The sequence below is a fragment of the Saprolegnia parasitica genome (genome assembly GCF_000151545.1).
Source record: "Saprolegnia parasitica CBS 223.65 unplaced genomic scaffold supercont2.12, whole genome shotgun sequence".
NCBI lineage: Eukaryota > Oomycota > Saprolegniomycetes > Saprolegniales > Saprolegniaceae > Saprolegnia > Saprolegnia parasitica.
Window position 1 is genome coordinate 488165 of NW_012156406.1, and position 15091 is coordinate 503255.

The 15091-nt window shown below is 59.6% G+C and overlaps 7 protein-coding genes across 7 annotated transcripts; 1 reads left to right on the forward strand and 6 right to left on the reverse strand.

The window, feature by feature from the left end:
- Positions 1 to 11: 11 nt before the first annotated feature.
- SPRG_04753 (hypothetical protein) lies at positions 12 to 1909 on the reverse strand. The gene is made up of 7 exons (XM_012343159.1): positions 1888 to 1909; positions 1706 to 1841; positions 1592 to 1657; positions 1288 to 1545; positions 1130 to 1237; positions 521 to 1075; positions 12 to 457 (listed from the first exon to the last, which is right to left on the reverse strand). Exons 2-7 carry the CDS (start codon positions 1838 to 1840, stop codon positions 122 to 124), a joined length of 1458 nt encoding a protein of 485 aa, XP_012198549.1. The 5' UTR covers position 1841; positions 1888 to 1909; the 3' UTR covers positions 12 to 121.
- Positions 1910 to 2666: 757 nt separating this feature from the next.
- On the reverse strand, positions 2667 to 4572 carry SPRG_04754 (T-complex protein 1). The gene is made up of 4 exons (XM_012343160.1): positions 4308 to 4572; positions 3293 to 4256; positions 2846 to 3243; positions 2667 to 2796 (listed from the first exon to the last, which is right to left on the reverse strand). The coding sequence occupies exons 1-4, from the start codon at positions 4533 to 4535 to the stop codon at positions 2749 to 2751; spliced, it is 1638 nt and encodes a 545-aa protein (XP_012198550.1). The 5' UTR covers positions 4536 to 4572; the 3' UTR covers positions 2667 to 2748.
- Positions 4573 to 4952: 380 nt separating this feature from the next.
- Positions 4953 to 6217, reverse strand: SPRG_22137 (hypothetical protein; the record flags this gene model as incomplete). Its single annotated transcript, XM_012343245.1, has 9 exons — positions 4953 to 4979; positions 5033 to 5101; positions 5153 to 5227; positions 5279 to 5395; positions 5440 to 5512; positions 5650 to 5744; positions 5791 to 5832; positions 5874 to 5954; positions 6008 to 6217. The coding sequence occupies 9 exons, from the start codon at positions 6215 to 6217 to the stop codon at positions 4953 to 4955; spliced, it is 789 nt and encodes a 262-aa protein (XP_012198635.1).
- A 149-nt stretch (positions 6218 to 6366) lies between these two features.
- Positions 6367 to 7877, forward strand: SPRG_19678 (hypothetical protein). The gene is made up of 7 exons (XM_012343240.1): positions 6367 to 6424; positions 6477 to 6644; positions 6699 to 6784; positions 6826 to 7095; positions 7145 to 7317; positions 7363 to 7434; positions 7482 to 7877. Exons 1-7 carry the CDS (start codon positions 6375 to 6377, stop codon positions 7818 to 7820), a joined length of 1158 nt encoding a protein of 385 aa, XP_012198630.1. The 5' UTR covers positions 6367 to 6374; the 3' UTR covers positions 7821 to 7877.
- SPRG_04758 (hypothetical protein) lies at positions 7796 to 8987 on the reverse strand. The gene is made up of 6 exons (XM_012343161.1): positions 8816 to 8987; positions 8533 to 8770; positions 8420 to 8486; positions 8243 to 8371; positions 8128 to 8197; positions 7796 to 8080 (listed from the first exon to the last, which is right to left on the reverse strand). Exons 1-6 carry the CDS (start codon positions 8972 to 8974, stop codon positions 7817 to 7819), a joined length of 927 nt encoding a protein of 308 aa, XP_012198551.1. The 5' UTR covers positions 8975 to 8987; the 3' UTR covers positions 7796 to 7816.
- Positions 8988 to 9492: 505 nt separating this feature from the next.
- On the reverse strand, positions 9493 to 11141 carry SPRG_04759 (hypothetical protein). Its single transcript, XM_012343162.1, has 8 exons — positions 11069 to 11141; positions 10872 to 11021; positions 10792 to 10827; positions 10642 to 10746; positions 10422 to 10581; positions 10248 to 10371; positions 9852 to 10188; positions 9493 to 9795 (listed from the first exon to the last, which is right to left on the reverse strand). Exons 1-8 carry the CDS (start codon positions 11109 to 11111, stop codon positions 9572 to 9574), a joined length of 1179 nt encoding a protein of 392 aa, XP_012198552.1. The 5' UTR covers positions 11112 to 11141; the 3' UTR covers positions 9493 to 9571.
- Positions 11142 to 11378: 237 nt separating this feature from the next.
- Positions 11379 to 14845, reverse strand: SPRG_04760 (hypothetical protein). The gene is made up of 3 exons (XM_012343163.1): positions 14779 to 14845; positions 12010 to 14733; positions 11379 to 11953 (listed from the first exon to the last, which is right to left on the reverse strand). The coding sequence occupies exons 1-3, from the start codon at positions 14821 to 14823 to the stop codon at positions 11417 to 11419; spliced, it is 3306 nt and encodes a 1101-aa protein (XP_012198553.1). The 5' UTR covers positions 14824 to 14845; the 3' UTR covers positions 11379 to 11416.
- Between the last annotated feature and the right edge of the window lie 246 nt (positions 14846 to 15091).

Consider the following 15091-nt stretch of genomic DNA (forward strand, 5'->3'; position numbering starts at 1 on the left):
CAAAATGAGATTTGGGCAAAAGCAAGTAAGATGCTGGTAGGATGATGGGGGCTTGCGTGAATGAAGACTTTCTATCCATCCTGCCAAGTAGTGACGCTGGGCAGGTCCATCGGACGGAAGCTTAGCGCATCCAACATACAAGTGCGAGGACGAGGCTAGGCACGTTGACGTCGAGACGGCTCGCGGGCGACGAGAGCAAGAACGGATAGAAGACGTCGCTGGGCAGCGTAAACCAAATGTCGGGCGCCGGTAAAATGAGGTCCGTTGGCACTGCCGACGCCACCTCTCGAAACGTCAGCGTCGTCGATAGCAGAAGGGACATGGTGTCCGAGGCCTTGAAGAGTGGAAACGCCACGTTCTCTTTGGCGTAGCTCACGAGAACCGACGTGACCTTGCGCTGCGGCGCTTGCACGTCGCCCGTCATGGCATACGAGACGAAGATGTGGGCGCTTGTGATCTACGCACAATATTTGTATCAGAACATACGGTACGACCGTGCAGCAGGACAAGAACTCGGTACGAGGTTGGTGCACACGCCGTTGGAGTAGACGCCACCGGACGTTGCATTGGCCGGTGCTGTGACGGCCACCCAGTCGCTGACCTTGAACGGATCGGCGTTGCCGTAGGCGGCGACGTGCGTTGTGGTCACCTGCAGCGCCGGTGGCACCGCGCTCGAGAGACAAAACGCTTTGAAATCGGTCAGCGACAGCCGTAGAGAGCACGAGACGAGCATGTCGCGGCCAAATTTGGCGCCACTCGCCGAGCCATTGGCGCACGGACCGGCTTGCAGTAGTGGAAAACCACCGGTACTCTCCGCGATGGCTTGCACCGAGCCATTGGCGCGAAGAACACCGGCGCGCAGAGGCAAGTGGTCGAGGTACCCGGGGTTCCCGGACCGTTCGTACGAGATCAAGTTGGCCAAGGCTTGCGATCGCAGCACGGAGCTCGTGCTGACGAACTGGACGTGGAATGTTTGGGGTAGCGACGTCGCAGTCAACGGCACCGAGCCAAGGACCACAGACGCTTGGACACTGAGGATCGTGCCGTTGCCGTCGTGCGTGATCGTGTACGTGAGCTACGACAACGCCACGTCGGTTCCAAGCATCCACATCGACGCTTCCATGCGCACCTCTTGCAAGACATTTGTGCACACTTTCGCGTCGACAGACGGCACACACGCCGATGCATTCCGCGTCACGTCGACCACGTCAGTCGCCGTTTGCAGCTTCACTTCGGTCTACAGGATGCTGGTCAACGACTGTTGGGATCGATGCCATGGCCACGCACAAGTGTCACGGCCACTAGCGTCGTGGCACGCGGGGTTGTCGCCACCGAGAGGCTTTGAACAAAGGGCGACATGCCCAGCGCCGTGCACGACGCAGTGAGGTTGGTGACGGACAGGCGACAGCGCGAGGTTTCGGTGCCACCCCCCACGGTATACGCAATCGGATTGACGGAGAAGCACGTCGACGAGCTCAGCGACGCGGCTGGGAGCATGAGAAACCCGTTGCCGTTCGGCGTCGCAGTCGATCCGTTGATGTAGGCCTGCGCGAGAATGGTTGCAACTCAAAAACACAGGTTTTAGACCAACCTGCACAAAGTCTCCTTGGCGGTAAATTGTGGAAAACACCGTTGACGTCGACTGCACCACGAGCGACTAGAGACGCGTCCGGTGGATCGGTCGGTGCTTGGATACAAGTGCTACCTGCTGATAGGACGGATCCGACGTCGTTGACGCGACGGCGCCGGGGGCTGGCTGGGCAAAGTACGTGCCGCTGACATCGCTGTTGGCCACGTATACGCACATGGCTCCGCTGCTTGCATCGGGCATGTCGAGCATCCTACACATCGAGTAAGGAGGTGTAGAGGGAGGTAGCGTGTGGAGACCCATATTTGGTGTTGAAGGCCACCAGCGAGGCGTCGCAGTAGGGAATGGCAAAGGGTACGTCGATTGCGACGCAGCTGCCTTGCATGGCAGCGACTTGAGCCGGCGAGCACTACAGAAGCCCGTGCATTGAGTTGGAAGCGGCTTGACGATGCAGGGACTTCGGGGTCGCAGCAGCAGCGCGCGTCGCAGACGCCGGCCGTCACATCGCACGCGCAGGCGCACGTAAAGCTGCTGCACACGCCCGTGCTACTTTATATGAGCGACAATATGTAGCACAAGGACGAACACTGGTGCAGGCTGCTTGCAGGTGCAGCCGAGAGGTGTCGTCGTCACGACCGACGTCGCATTTGGCGGTACGAGCGACCAGTCGACGGTGGCAGCCACCGCTACACCGAGACAAAGTCCTCGCCACATGGATCGCATCGCGTCGTCTGTCGACCCAAGCTACCAACGCCGTTTCAAAGGTACTGAGGTTGCGGTACTCGATCGTTGGATATATCTATAGTTGGATCGTTGGATAGATAGGTGTAGATAAGCGTCGCAATCTATTGTCCTATATGGCTAAGAGCTCCTTACCTGCCCGAGCCGGCGCAGTCGGCGGCAGAAACCATCGACGCGCGACCTGTTCATGCCATGCACGTACAGAACGCGAGCGTCTACATGGCCATGAGCTATCTGAATATCTCAAATGCGGCAGGGTATCGAACTATCTATCTGTACGTCGATCTATCTTGAGGATAGAAAAAGAGTGTGTCATTGCGGTGGGCGATGGGAAGACGACGAGATGTACTGCGTTGCCCTGTTACTGCCTTAGCGTTTTTGTTTGTTGTCCTAACCCTAAACGAAGATCCATTGCTGGCTTACATGCCACGCGGCTTGGGACCGCCAGCCGCCTTGGCCATAATAATCTACGAGAATCGCATGAGGCCAAACGAATGCGATCGCGAGAATCGATACCTGGTCTACTCGGAGGACCGTGATGGCCACGTCCGCGCCGAGACGAAGCGCCGACTTCTTCGTCTCCAAATGGTCCAGGACCTTGGCGCCCAGCATGTTTTCAACGACGCCCGTCTCGCTCTCGCACTCGACATCGACGCCGGCGTTGGCCTTGCCCGCGCCGTGGGCCGCGTACAGGCTCGAGATGACCTGCGTCGCCATCTGACCGGCGTTCTCGGCCAGCGTCCGGGGCACAATTTCCAGCGCCTCGGCAAACTTCTTGATCGCGTACTGGTCGAGGCCCGGCGTCGTGTTGCCATACGCTTCAATCTGACGCGCAATCTCGATTTCGGTCGCGCCACCGCCGGCGACGAACCGCGTGTCCTTGCACGCGGCCTTGACCGTGTTGACACCGTCGTCTACAAGCATAGAGCGATGAGATCGATCGCGTCGACGTAGGTGACGCACCGATCGCACGCTCGAGGTCGTTCAGCACGTTGTCGGTCGACGCGCGGAGGATGATCGTCGACATCTTGGCGTCCTCTTCGTCCTGGCGGAAGATCGTGATCTTCTTGCCGCCGATTTCGTGAACGCCGACAAAGTCGCAAAAGCCCATCTCTTCGGGCGTCGGCGCGCCGAGGCGCACGAGCGCCGTCGCGTTGACCGCGCGGCAGAGGCGGCGCAGCTCCCACTTGCTCTGGATGCGGATCGAGAGGAGCTTGTACTTTTCGAGAAAGTGCAGCGCCATCTCCGAGATCGAGCCACCGGCAATGACGACCTTGGCGCCCGACTCGGCAATGCTGCGGATGGCTTCATCGAGGCGCTCTTCCTCGCCCTTGTTGTAGTTCATGAGCTCGTCCGCCGACTTGATGAGCACCGTCGACTTGGCTTCGGTCGACGAGACCTCAATGCCGCAGCCAAAGACCGCAATCTTGGCGGCCTCGACCTTCTTGACCGAGCCTTCCGTGTCGCGCTGGATGACCATGCCCTTGACAACCTTGGAGTCAAACACGTTGCCGCCCATGATTTTGGTCACGCGGATGTTATCGACGTTGATCTTGGGCGCCTTGGGCTTGTTGGGCATGACGTTCAAGCACGCATCCGCAATGAGCGTCGCGAGGAGGTCTTCGTAGCCGTACTGCTTGGCACCAACGACGGGGCGGATGATCGTCTCGAGCTGCGCCTGGTCGCGGAGGTCTGTGATGCGGTGGACCTCGAGCGACTCCAAGATCGAAAGCGCCTTCTCGTACGCCTTCTTGTAGCCCGTGACAATCTCCGAGGCGTGCAAACCCATGCGAAGGAGGTGCGCGGCCTGCATGAGGAGCTCGCCGGCAATGCTAACGACCAAGTTGGTCGCGTCGCCGTGCTCCGTCTGCTGCATCTTGGCCGCCATGACCACCATCTTGGCCGCCGGGTGCACGACTTCGAGCTCCTACAATCGACATCATGAGTATCCATAGGCCATGCGACGCGAAATCTCTACCTGCACGATCGTAGCCGTGTCGGACGTGACAAAGATCTTCTCGAGGTGGTTGATCACGAGCTTGCGCATGCCGTTGGGCCCAAGCGACGTGCGCGAGATGTCGGCGAGCTGCTTGACGGCCTCGATGTTCTTGGCGACGGCCTCATCGACGCCCTCGAAGTGCTTGTGGCCGTCCTTGAGGAGGCCCGAGAGGCCCGCGGCCGGGTTGAAGCCCATGGATTTCGCCATCGTCGAAGTCGGTAGTCTGTGTGAGCCGCTGGAAAGCGCAAATGCCCCACACACCACTCTTCTGGTGGCCTTTCTTTTTTATTACATACGTTCCATACGCTTTTGCCAGTATTTTTATACATCGAATCAATATCCGTTGCTACAGGTAATATCGATTGATAGAGGCTCTCGACCGACTACCATTACGACTAAACGACTAACAACACCACACCGACCAAGGTGACACTTTCGCAGACCTCCATCGCAGGCAAGTGACGCACGTCGTAGGCTGATGGTACCTGCGCGCATACGATAGTATAGCTGCGAACGCGAATGCACTTGGTATAGTTGTGAATATGTTGTTACGGCTGCTTGATCAAGCGCTGTGGGCGGGTACGCTGAAGCAGATGAGAAAGCACGGGATGACATGGAGAGCTGCTAGCACGCATGGGCTCGCAAGTGGACCTAGTAGCGTCATTGATTGTGTTGATGACTTTGTGGGAGAATAGAGTCGCGACCTGGAGGTACAAGACCACGTCGTCGGGATGCGAGAGATATGGGAAGCGCCCCGAGGCCTTGAGAAGTGCCTACACGCTATCGTCAGCTCAACTGGGCGCAGGAAGATCGCATGGGTCGACCTTTTTAGCGTCACGGAACCGCTCATACATGACTTCGCGTTGGTCCGAATCCGCAGCGTTGTTGGAGCCATAACTCTAGTCGGTGGTTTAGTCGATAGTCGTTCTCGATGGACAAGATCTGCATACGTCAAGGAGGGTGACGCGATTGTACGGAATGTGGAGGTCCCGTGCAGGACCACTGCTGCTCGATAGGCCTCCCAACGTCAAGCGCGATGCGAGCTGCGCCTGGCTCAAACTTTCGAGCTACATCAATGGCCATGAGCCACACGCGAGCTGCAGCAGTGGACCTGCTGCCGCAGGAAGTCCGATGCGGCGTTCACAGCGACATCCTCTGACGTGTCGAGCTCCTTGAGCATAAGTCTACGCACAAACAGTATAAGAGTGTCGGCGATTTGCCTCGAAGCACGGATTCGATCTACTTTTTCAGCTGGAAACGGGGCATGACGGAAAGCCTGTGTACTTATTGACCCAAGTATCTTGTGCAAATCGGTACGTACATCTTTAGGTAGCGAGTGCCGATAGCCATGCCACTGTTATAGCCGCGTGTGAGCACGAGCGAGCGCACACGATGCGGAAAAGCCGAGCAGAACCGCTAGTTCCCAGCGACGCTTCATGTCTCGTACTTGCAGAGAGAGTACCTGTGCTAACGTAGCTCCGAGACTCGCGCCATACAAATGTACCTACAAAGCAATCCCGCACGAGCGTTGTGAGATGCCCGTACCGACGCGAGGTTGAGGGCGTCGAGGAACCGGTCCAAGCTGTGGACCAGCTCATCGTGGGTCCACACGACCGGACAGTGCACCTAGCGAGAGAGAGGCTCGTGAGTCAGTGCTTGCATTGCCAGTCATCGCGCACAGCGAGGGCTCGGTAGCCGGCGGCGGCGAGCGCAGGCAAAAGCGCGTGGTAGGCGATCGCCGAGCCAATGGCGTCTGGAAGCAGCACGATGGTCGTGGCCGAGCGCGGGCCAACGTCAAAGTACTCCCACGTCTTCGCGTCGTATGTCGTGAGACGCTGCTTGGCGGTCGTCGCCAAGAACGTCCGCGCCGAGCACGTTGGATCCGACATGGCCTTTCTGAGATTGCTGTTCCAGTATCTTTTGCCGGATACCACCGTGGCATCCGGATACTGTGTCGCAATTGGCAGCGTTGGCGGCAGAGTGATCCATCAACTGTAGGTGCGGCGCAGTCTACCGTGGCGGCTCACGGCTTGTCTAGGTGACACCATGGAACCCATCTCTGTGCAAGGCCAGCTCGTCCATCAGCGCAAGCTTTCGTACGCATCTCTGCAAGGAATAGCACACAAGCCTATGACGATATCGTACTAGGCGCAAGTGCTCCTTCTTCGACCTCGTTGTCGGCAGCGCGCGTGTCGAAGCCATTCTCAAGATCCAAGACGACATGTCTGTCGACGACGTGAAGGCCCTTCGCAGCCGCCTCGTGCTTGGCGACGTGATCCAAGTGGATGGCGTCCTCGAGACGCTCCCGGCGGCAACGTAATCGCGTGCTGGACCATGGACCATGGTGATGAGGATGCTGCTATGGTGTAGCCAGCCGTTTAGCGAGTCGCCTACGGGCTACCTCTTGCACGCTAGAGACATCACGGTGCTCACGCCATGGAAGGAAGCGCAGCCTGGTACTCATGGCACACCTCGGTCCACGCTTACCGCGCAGTAGGCAAGACGTTCACGCCGCTGCCCGCAACAACAGTGGCGACAACAACAACATCGATGTCAAAAGCAACGCCGCTTGTGTCCAAGGAGACGCAGGCAACTGTGCCGTGCAAGTTTTGGATCAACACGGGGCGGTGCCACAAGGGCGCGGCGTGCCCCATGCGCCACGACGACGTCAAGGAGCTCAAGGCGCTTCGGAAGGCCTGGCTCGCCGACCGCCTGCACAAGAAACGACTCGTCGCCCACCAAGCCGACGACCCGACCGATCCCCACGGTGCCGCCCTCTTGCGTAAAATCCACCTGTACGAAGAGCGCGTCTGTAGCCAAGCAAAGCAAGCACTGCCGGGCCGGCATTTTCGCAAAGTGGCTCGTCGACACGTTTGGCGTCGACGTCCTTCAGAGTGGCTCTGGCGTCATGGACGTGGCAGGAGGACGCGGCGGCGTCTGCTTTGAGCTCTGGCATCAGCACAAGGTCCCGACAACGCTCGTCGATCCGGTACGCCTCTTGCATCCACTGCTATCCAAAGCTGCGTTCGTGTAGCGGCCAATGAAGTACACGAAGCGGCAGCACCAGTACCTCCAAGCCCATCCCAACGAAGCCCACGTCACCCAGGTAGTCCATGATTGACATGATTTTGGATCAGCATTTTGAATCGGTAGTGGCTCGAGCTCTTCGAGCACGCATCGTATGTCGGCGACGCAGCGGACGACGTCAAAGTCCAGCACATGCGTCACGTGTCGCTGGTCCTCGGGATGCACCCGGACGAAGCCACGGACGTGATCGTCGACGTCGCCCTCGCCTACAACAAGCCGTTTGCGATCGTGCCCTGCTGCGTCTTTGCCGATCAATTCCCGCACCGACGCACGCCCGGCGGCGACGTCGTCACGACCTACGACGAGCTCGTCGCGTACCTCGTCGCCAAGCATCCGGGCATTCAAACGACGTTCCTTCCATTCGATGGTCGGAATCGCGTCGTCTATTACCGGCCGTCGACTTAAACAGCAACGTTTTCAACCTTGCACTCGGTGCCGACTGGCAACACGACTTTACAAAACGTTTCTTGGTCGTCGAGCACGAGTAGCATCGCAGTGGCCTTTTCTTCCGATGGAAGACGCGCAAGGAACGCGGGAGCTTGCGGTGTCGACATGGGCGTGAGGGCCGACGACGCCAAGGCCATCGCGTAGAGCAGGGGCGCCGTCGAGCCCGCGAGGAGAACCGCCGTCTCCGTCATATGCAGCGACGTGATTGGAAACGGAACCTAGCGCGACGACGCTCCATGACCCATGGCATCAACCTGCGACGTACGGTGGCGAGGTTGCACAGCTGCAAGGCGAGCGCGGAACCCTTGCCGACGCTGAGAAGCTCATACAGTGTCCTATGCATGGAATCGCTGTAGCGACACCAAGGAAGTCGCATGTACCCATTGGAGCCGCCGCAGAAAATGCGGCTGCCATCGTCGGTCATCGCGATCGACGTAATGGCGGTGGTGGTTGGGAGGCGACAAAGCACGTGACCTTCGTGCGTCAGAAGAAGCTCCAAGCCGCCCAAGCTACGCATATCCGTTGCACATGGCGTTGGTGGTATTGGGTACTGATACCTCATCGCGACGTAGGCGCAGAGCTGATTCTCGGCGTCGCGCAGTCGCACCGAGGCCATGCTCTGCACTACCAGCCATTGTAAGTCACGAGGAAGCTCATGTCGACGTGGTACCGTGTCCGGGTGCGCCGCCCATGTCCATGCGCTTCTTCCAGCGAAGACGGAACTTGTCGACGCCATAGACATTGCCGACGTGGTCGCTCACGACAAACACCTTGTGGTGCCAAGTGGCTGCTACGACGGCGCCCTCCATGGCGTACCGCCGGAGCTCGACGCCCGTGTCGGCGTCCAAGAGCACCACTGTACCATCCGCGTCGCCTACCAGCACCTCGCTGCCAGCCTTGGCCACGCACTAGAAATCGCGTTCACGCACGAAGCCTTGGCGACAGCGTCGTACCGTGATGGCAGCCAGCGTCGCATGGTGCTTCCACTCGACGCAGTCGAAGAGGTCGACGACGTCCGTTGCCGTCGGCGCAAAGTAGTTGGCGCAGAGCACTTCGCCGGCAGCCGTGCCCACGAGGACGCGGTCGTCGCCGCTTGCCAGCGCTGTGATCATGGTTCGTGTCCGGATAACTTGACCGGACAAAAATCCAATGTCCGTTCTTTTAATACGTAAAAGATCATAAAAGAACGACGCGCGGTTTCTTTTATTCAGGGCTATGCGCTCCCCGCTGCGAGAGCGTCCCGCCGAGCAATCCGTTGCCCGCCAGTGCTGCATCTGAAGAAAGGCGTCCCTGCCAACGCTGCCGCCGCCCAAGGATCCAGGTTTTTGAGGCCGCACCAAAATCACCTTGCCGATCGTCCTGCACCGCGACCTCCAGTCGCTCCTCCGTCGCTGGCGTCTCTCGAGGACCTCGACAAACTGCGTAGCTCTGCCGTCGATCGAGACGCCTGGAAGTACTTCACAGAGCTTGTCATCATGGCCCTCGCCCGTGGCCGCAAGCGCCACCGCCTGCGACACCACTGCCAGAAGAAGGAGAGATCCGACGTCGTCGTAACAACCAAACAAAACGCATTCATATACATAGGGCGATGGGTTGTGCTCGAGGTGAAAGGCATCTCGCCTTCGCATAATCGTCTGTGGGCAGAGTCCCTTTATTGTAGAGTATCCCGTTAGTACAGAGAAACCTATGACGTGGCAAATGTGGCTTCGTCACTGCGCGGGCTCGGCGGTCGGGGGGTCATTGTATCCGCGCCAGTGTGTTGTCGCTGGGCCATGGCCACCCGTGGGGCTCGGTCGCGTCTTGCGCGGACTCGTGGATGCTCGTCGAGGCGTGATCAGATCCTTTCGCTTGACCTTGACGTTGTGAGAGAAGCTTGCGGTGCCAAACGACGAGGTCGGGTGGTAGTAGGCACCCGGTCCTGGTGCCACATCCCCTAGTACATTCCATCAGGATGATGGTATACCGAAACACGACGGCCCGCTACGGTACCGGTGCGCATGAGCATGATTTCACGGCCCGAGTTTTTGCGAATGTTGCCCGAAAGCCAGCAGCTGCGACTGCTCAAATTGGTGTCGGGGCCGCGTACCTCGTCGTGCTTGGGGGGGCTCGTCGCGCGAGGGGCCGGTGCGAGCCGCCCCCCGGACGGCGCAGGCTTGTGCGGCGTGTAGATTGGTCCCGGCGAAAACTCGCCCATGTTTTCACGCACGTGGCGTGACGAGATGAATTGGACGCGGCTCATGCCCGCCGTCGCTTGGTCTTTCCGGGGGTTCTCACGCAAACCAAAGCGGGGCGCAGTCCCAAAGTTGGACGATTGCGGCCGCGACTCCTATCCCGTCGACGGCATCAGGGTCTCTTACCAACACATCGTTCCACAATGTATCCTACATGGTGCTGGTTGCGTTCATCGGCGAGGCTGGGGGGCGGGGGGTCCATCTCGGGGGGCTGCACCGCGGGGGGTAAGACAAAGAGACCTTTCCGATGGATGACCGAGAGCCACGACTCGCGGTGACTAGTAGATCGTTGCATCATAAAACGCAGTGGGGGCGGTCTATATCCAACCTTTTCACAGGACTCCCGACGCGGACGGGGTTGACTTGGCCTTTTGAGAACGAGTACTTCGGCGCCGTCGATCGGAACGTAGTCGCCTCGACATTGTACTTCGGACCCGGGCTGTCGGACGTGATAAGTTCTCGCTGGTGGTGCTTGTCCGTCATGCACACTATAGACCGACGCATCCGATGATCCCTCGACTTCTATCTTGGCGCCAGAAAACGGCTACCTTTTTGCGACAAGAAGCGCTCCGACTTGGGAAAGCTCACGGCCGGGACGCGCGATTTCACGACTTCGTAGTTGGCTTCATACAGGTTCGGGGCCACGTGCACGCCTACATGCAAACGTCAATCGTTGGTGGCCGTGGATTGGTCTCGACCGTGGTCGTGCACGGAGATGCTCGGCGAAAATTGATCTACTCTTTCACGTCGCGATGGTTCCGAGTCCGCGTAGACGTACTTTTGATCCAGCTGTCGCGATGGCCCACCGGCGCGTCAAGGGCGGCGGTGGCCGCTGCATAATCTGGCCGGAACAAGACGCCGCCCTTCTTTTTTGGCGACCGCTCGAGGTTGTCGGTGACGCTGAGGTAAATGGGCCCGGGTGACCGCGCTACCAAACCACTCACTTCGAACGGCCTCCTCGGTGGCGAGACGTACCCGCATCGGCCACGAAGCGGTCCGAGCTGCCAAAGATGGACATGGCGCGGCGACGGAAATCTCCAACTGCGCCTGTCTCACTATAAATAGCGTTCCAAGCGGTTAGCTCTAACCGGGTAGCTGACGTGTGCGAGTCGGCTATCGTGTCGCCAAGGGCTAACCGATCCATTCGGGCGACGCGGGCAGCACCCCGACGCCGAAAAGTGTCAAAGGGATGAGCCATGATAGGCGGCAAGACCCACCACGAAGCTTTCTACTTGCGTGCCCTATCGACTACCCGACCCCTAGCGTCGATGAACAAAATACAGAAAACACGCGCGCGTGGTTATATAAGCTAATACACTCTACTTAGCGGACCATGTCGTTGAGCTCCTTCCCGACAAGGTACCGTTCGTCCCGCACCGAGTCGTGGAGTGTCTGGACCCACCGGCCCACGTACGGTTTCGCGAGGACGACGCCAGCGCCCACGAGCTGCGTCGCAAACGCGAGCCGGTACAAGATGCGTTCGGGCAGGTGGCTCCACGCAAGCAGCGCGTCGACCTTGCAGACGAGCCAGGGCAGCACGAGACACATGAAGAACCCGTAGGCGAGCGGTCGCACCACCTTGTTGCGGAACAAAACCCCGTCAAAACACTTGGCGCTCAAGTCGTCCATTGCGCCGTCAATACCGTCTTGGTGCGCGCGCACGTGGAAGCAGAGTTGCTCGTACGCGAGCCGCAGCGACGTGACGATGCTCGGCGGCGCCCGCGACAACTCGTCCCACCGGTCCACCATGGGCACATTGTCGCCGTCGTCATTGTTGTTGTTGCGGCGCGGCTTCTTGAGCTCCAAGCAGCACACGGCCCATGCACCCGCGTGCAGCGTGACGAAGCCAAATCCGAGCATCTAATGCAAGTACTACGTTAAGCACACCAATAGGAATTAGGCAACAAAGCACATACCTCGAAAAGCGTCGGCCATTGCGACGCGAGCGGCGTCATCCAGAGCGCACTCAGTAGCCCGAGCATGAGCGGCAATACGATGGCCCACGAAAGCACAAGGCTGACGAGCGAGCTGCGAGTCGATGGGGGCACCCGGTACCCGCTGTTTTGAAGCCGCGGGTGGACATCCCGGTCCGGAATGCGGAGGATGTGCAGCGCCTTGTAGCCGCTGAGAAGTACATACATCACAAAGATGCCGGTGGCGAATGCGAGCGAGTCGTGCTGGACGCCACAGAACCGCTCGAGCAGTGCGATCGACGTGCGTCCGACGAAAAGTGGACCGAGCGTCGCCGTGCCAATGATGACGACGGTCGTCAACCAACACGAAAGCACGAGGAGACCGAGGCGGATCGGCACGTTGGCGGGGAACTGACGCGGCAGCAAGTTATACTCCATCACGGTCGGGTCCACAAGGCCTTCTTCGGGCCACGGAAGGTACCGCGCGCCATAGTAGCGCTGCTCGGCCGCCGGTGCGTCGTGGTTCGGGTTGAACGTCAACGGCGGCACCGTGAGCACGATCGCATCGACGCCAGAACCTGGCAGCGCCGGTACGCGCGGCAGCAAGTACTCGGTGAGCCCGAGGCGTGCGCACATGCGCAGCATGTACTTGTACTGGAACGTGCCAATCTCGTTCTTGTACGTCTCGAGGACCGCGAGAATCGTCATGTGTGCAAGGACGAGCTCGAGCGGCACTTGGAGCGGAGCAAAGATGTGGTAAAAGCGCAGCTGCAGCGGAAAGAGCGAGGGCAGTACGCTGTACGCGGCGCGCACGGGCAAGTGCACCAGCAAAAGGAGGAGTGCGGCGTAGATCGCAAGCGACAGCAGCATGCGCCGCGCGTGCTTGACGCTCTTCTCGCTCAAAAGCGCTTTGAGAATGTCCGGGTTGGCCTCTTGGGGCCGGATCGTGGCCGCGAGAATGTCTGGGTGCAGCACCTCGCGCATCTGGAGGACCGCGACGGTCACAAAGAGCATGAACGTGATGCCGAGCACCCAGTGCACGAGGAGCGTCGCCAGCATGTGTTCCATGCAGTAGCTCAGTCGGTCCCACGGGTCGACAAGGAAGAGCTGGAGGGTCGCGACGTCCATGCCAATGCCAAGGAGGATCGGGAGCAAAATCATCTTGAGCAAAAGCAGTGTCGATACTTTGACGACTGCGTTGAGGCACGAGAGGAACCAGAGCAGGCCCGCGAGCAACGGTCGATGGTTGTAGCTCGAGATGGTCGAGACGAGCACGCGCCAGAGCACGATGGTGCCGCAAAAGCTAAAGTACCCGAGCGCACACGTGCCAAGATCGACGAGCTGGAGGCAGTCGCCGTGGAGCCGCGCGTTCTCGGTCGTGTTGAGGACCAAGCCAATCATGCGGTAGAGCGGCGGCATGGCCTCGAGGACGGGGCTTTCGAGGATCGACGGATCGAGCGGCGGCAAGGCAAATGAAAACTTGGCCACGGTCGACACGATCGTGCTCCCGAGCGTGTACGGGATGAATGCAAAGATGCCAAGGTAAGCGCCGTTGAACGCGAGGAACCACGAGACGTTGCGCACGAGGAGGTACAGCGGCCCGCGAAAGCCAACGAGCTCGTCCATCGCAATGTTGATCTCCATGTGGTCCATGTCGTCGTCCCACGGGTCTTGCAGCGGCGGCTCATTGTTGTTGTTGTTGTTGACAGGGCGGCGCGGAGGCACGGCGCCGCGACGCCGGCGGTTGCCGCGGTTGGCGGCCTCGGCGATGCGTGGGTCCGGGCGGATATTGCGCGCGACGTGTGGCCGAAAGACAGCGGCATGCGGGATCTGCTGGATCGCCTCTTCGAAGAGCGGAAGGTTGTCGTCTTCGCGGACACGAACGACGCGCCGCGGTGGCACGAGCGGCTGTCCGCGCGGCAGGTTGAGGTGCGGGAGGTGGGCGGCCGGACGCACGTGGCGGCGGCGTGGCTGGATCTCGTCGTCCGAGTCGTCGTCGGACGAGTTGTCGTCGTCCTCCTCCGAGTCGTCGTCGTCGTCTGAGTGGTCGCCGCGGTGGCCGCGCTCGGGGATCCACTCGTCGACGCCGTCGACGCGCTCGATGAGCCGCATAAAGTTGTCGCCGCGATGGTTGCCGTCAGCATTATCTTGGAGCCCATGCATCTCGAGTTCTTGGGCGACGAGCATCGCGCGCTGGCGAAGATGGACCTCTTCCGGCACATCGGCGTCGGCGTCCAGCTCGTCCTGGATCTGGTCCATGTTGAAGCGGAGAAAGTCGGCAAGGCTCATGAGCGAGAGGAACGAGCAGACGACGACGACGATGAGGATCAAACCGGAGAAGACGTCGTCAAAGAGCACCTCGATTGTCTGGATGCGGTCGTTAAAGTTGACCGATCCCATGGTCGCGGCGCGGAGTAGCCAGAGGCGGTAGAGCCAGCTCGTGCACCATGGCGCGACGAGGGCCCACGCAATGACAACGAGGATCGCGCGGATGGCCAGCGGCAGCCACTTCTTTAGCGCCACGATCGCCAGCGACAAGAAGAGCTCGCCGGCCGGCAGCGTCTCGGGGCAGCCGTCGGCGTACAACGGGCGGAACGAGAACGTGTAGCCGCAGAGCTCGCACACTTCCTTCTTGGAGATGGCCAGCCACTCGGCCAAGCAGTCCGAGTGCACGTAGCGGATCGAGCCGCTGCATCTGCAGGGCGCGAAGAGGCGACGGCCTTCTTCCTACGAGTTCCATGAGCCATCGCCATGGCGTCCGACGCTACGTACCGCTTCGCCACGGCAGACCCGACATTCTTCTTCGTCGTACTCCATCGCTCGAGTAAGGAGGTTTATGGCTGCCCCTTCAATTGGGTGAAACGAAGATTTTCCATGTTCGTTTTTATTTGCCCATTTTGGCCTTATACTTGTATATTGTATGGTTGATGCAAGCAGTGGCATTAAAAGAGGATGTGGTCGGCTCCCACATTGCTGGGCAAAAGCCTTGGGACAAACCTCGCCAAAGAAACCTCACGACGTCCGCGTATTTAAATGCATCTATTTTTATGCAATCTCTCTATTTGTATTGAAAGCCATCAAATAT

Bases quoted from the DNA above. Each gene is read 5' to 3' on its own strand.
- SPRG_04753 (XM_012343159.1), bottom strand. From the start codon at position 1,840: ATGCTCGACATGCCCGATGCAAGCAGCGGAGCCATGTGCGTATACGTG. The intron at 1,658-1,705 runs GTAGCACTTGTA...ACGCGTCTCTAG, and splicing joins CGGATCCGTCCTATCAGCAG to TCGCTCGTGGTGCAGTCGAC. The intron at 1,546-1,591 runs GTTGGTCTAAAA...ATTCTCGCGCAG, and splicing joins GCCAAGGAGACTTTGTGCAG to GCCTACATCAACGGATCGAC.
- SPRG_04754 (XM_012343160.1), bottom strand. From the start codon at position 4,535: ATGGCGAAATCCATGGGCTTCAACCCGGCCGCGGGCCTCTCGGGCCTC. The intron at 3,244-3,292 runs GTGCGTCACCTA...CTATGCTTGTAG, and splicing joins CGACCTCGAGCGTGCGATCG to ACGACGGTGTCAACACGGTC. The intron at 2,797-2,845 runs GTATCGATTCTC...CGATTCTCGTAG, and splicing joins CGGTCCTCCGAGTAGACCAG to ATTATTATGGCCAAGGCGGC.
- SPRG_19678 (XM_012343240.1), top strand. From the start codon at position 6,375: ATGGAACCCATCTCTGTGCAAGGCCAGCTCGTCCATCAGCGCAAGCTT. The intron at 6,425-6,476 runs GTACGCATCTCT...ATATCGTACTAG, and splicing joins GTCCATCAGCGCAAGCTTTC to GCGCAAGTGCTCCTTCTTCG. The intron at 6,645-6,698 runs GTAATCGCGTGC...GCTATGGTGTAG, and splicing joins GAGACGCTCCCGGCGGCAAC to CCAGCCGTTTAGCGAGTCGC.
- SPRG_04758 (XM_012343161.1), bottom strand. From the start codon at position 8,974: ATGATCACAGCGCTGGCAAGCGGCGACGACCGCGTCCTCGTGGGCACG. The intron at 8,198-8,242 runs GTACATGCGACT...TTCCATGCATAG, and splicing joins TTCTGCGGCGGCTCCAATGG to GACACTGTATGAGCTTCTCA. The intron at 8,081-8,127 runs GTACGTCGCAGG...TCGTCGCGCTAG, and splicing joins AGCTGTGCAACCTCGCCACC to GTTCCGTTTCCAATCACGTC.
- SPRG_04759 (XM_012343162.1), bottom strand. From the start codon at position 11,111: ATGTCCATCTTTGGCAGCTCGGACCGCTTCGTGGCCGATGCGG. The intron at 11,022-11,068 runs GTACGTCTCGCC...GTGGTTTGGTAG, and splicing joins CCGCTTCGTGGCCGATGCGG to CGCGGTCACCCGGGCCCATT. The intron at 10,372-10,421 runs GTTGGATATAGA...ACGATCTACTAG, and splicing joins GTCGGGAGTCCTGTGAAAAG to TCACCGCGAGTCGTGGCTCT.
- SPRG_04760 (XM_012343163.1), bottom strand. From the start codon at position 14,823: ATGGAGTACGACGAAGAAGAATGTCGGGTCTGCCGTGGCGAAGCG. The intron at 14,734-14,778 runs GTACGTAGCGTC...TGGAACTCGTAG, and splicing joins GGGTCTGCCGTGGCGAAGCG to GAAGAAGGCCGTCGCCTCTT. The intron at 11,954-12,009 runs GTATGTGCTTTG...TACTTGCATTAG, and splicing joins AATGGCCGACGCTTTTCGAG to ATGCTCGGATTTGGCTTCGT.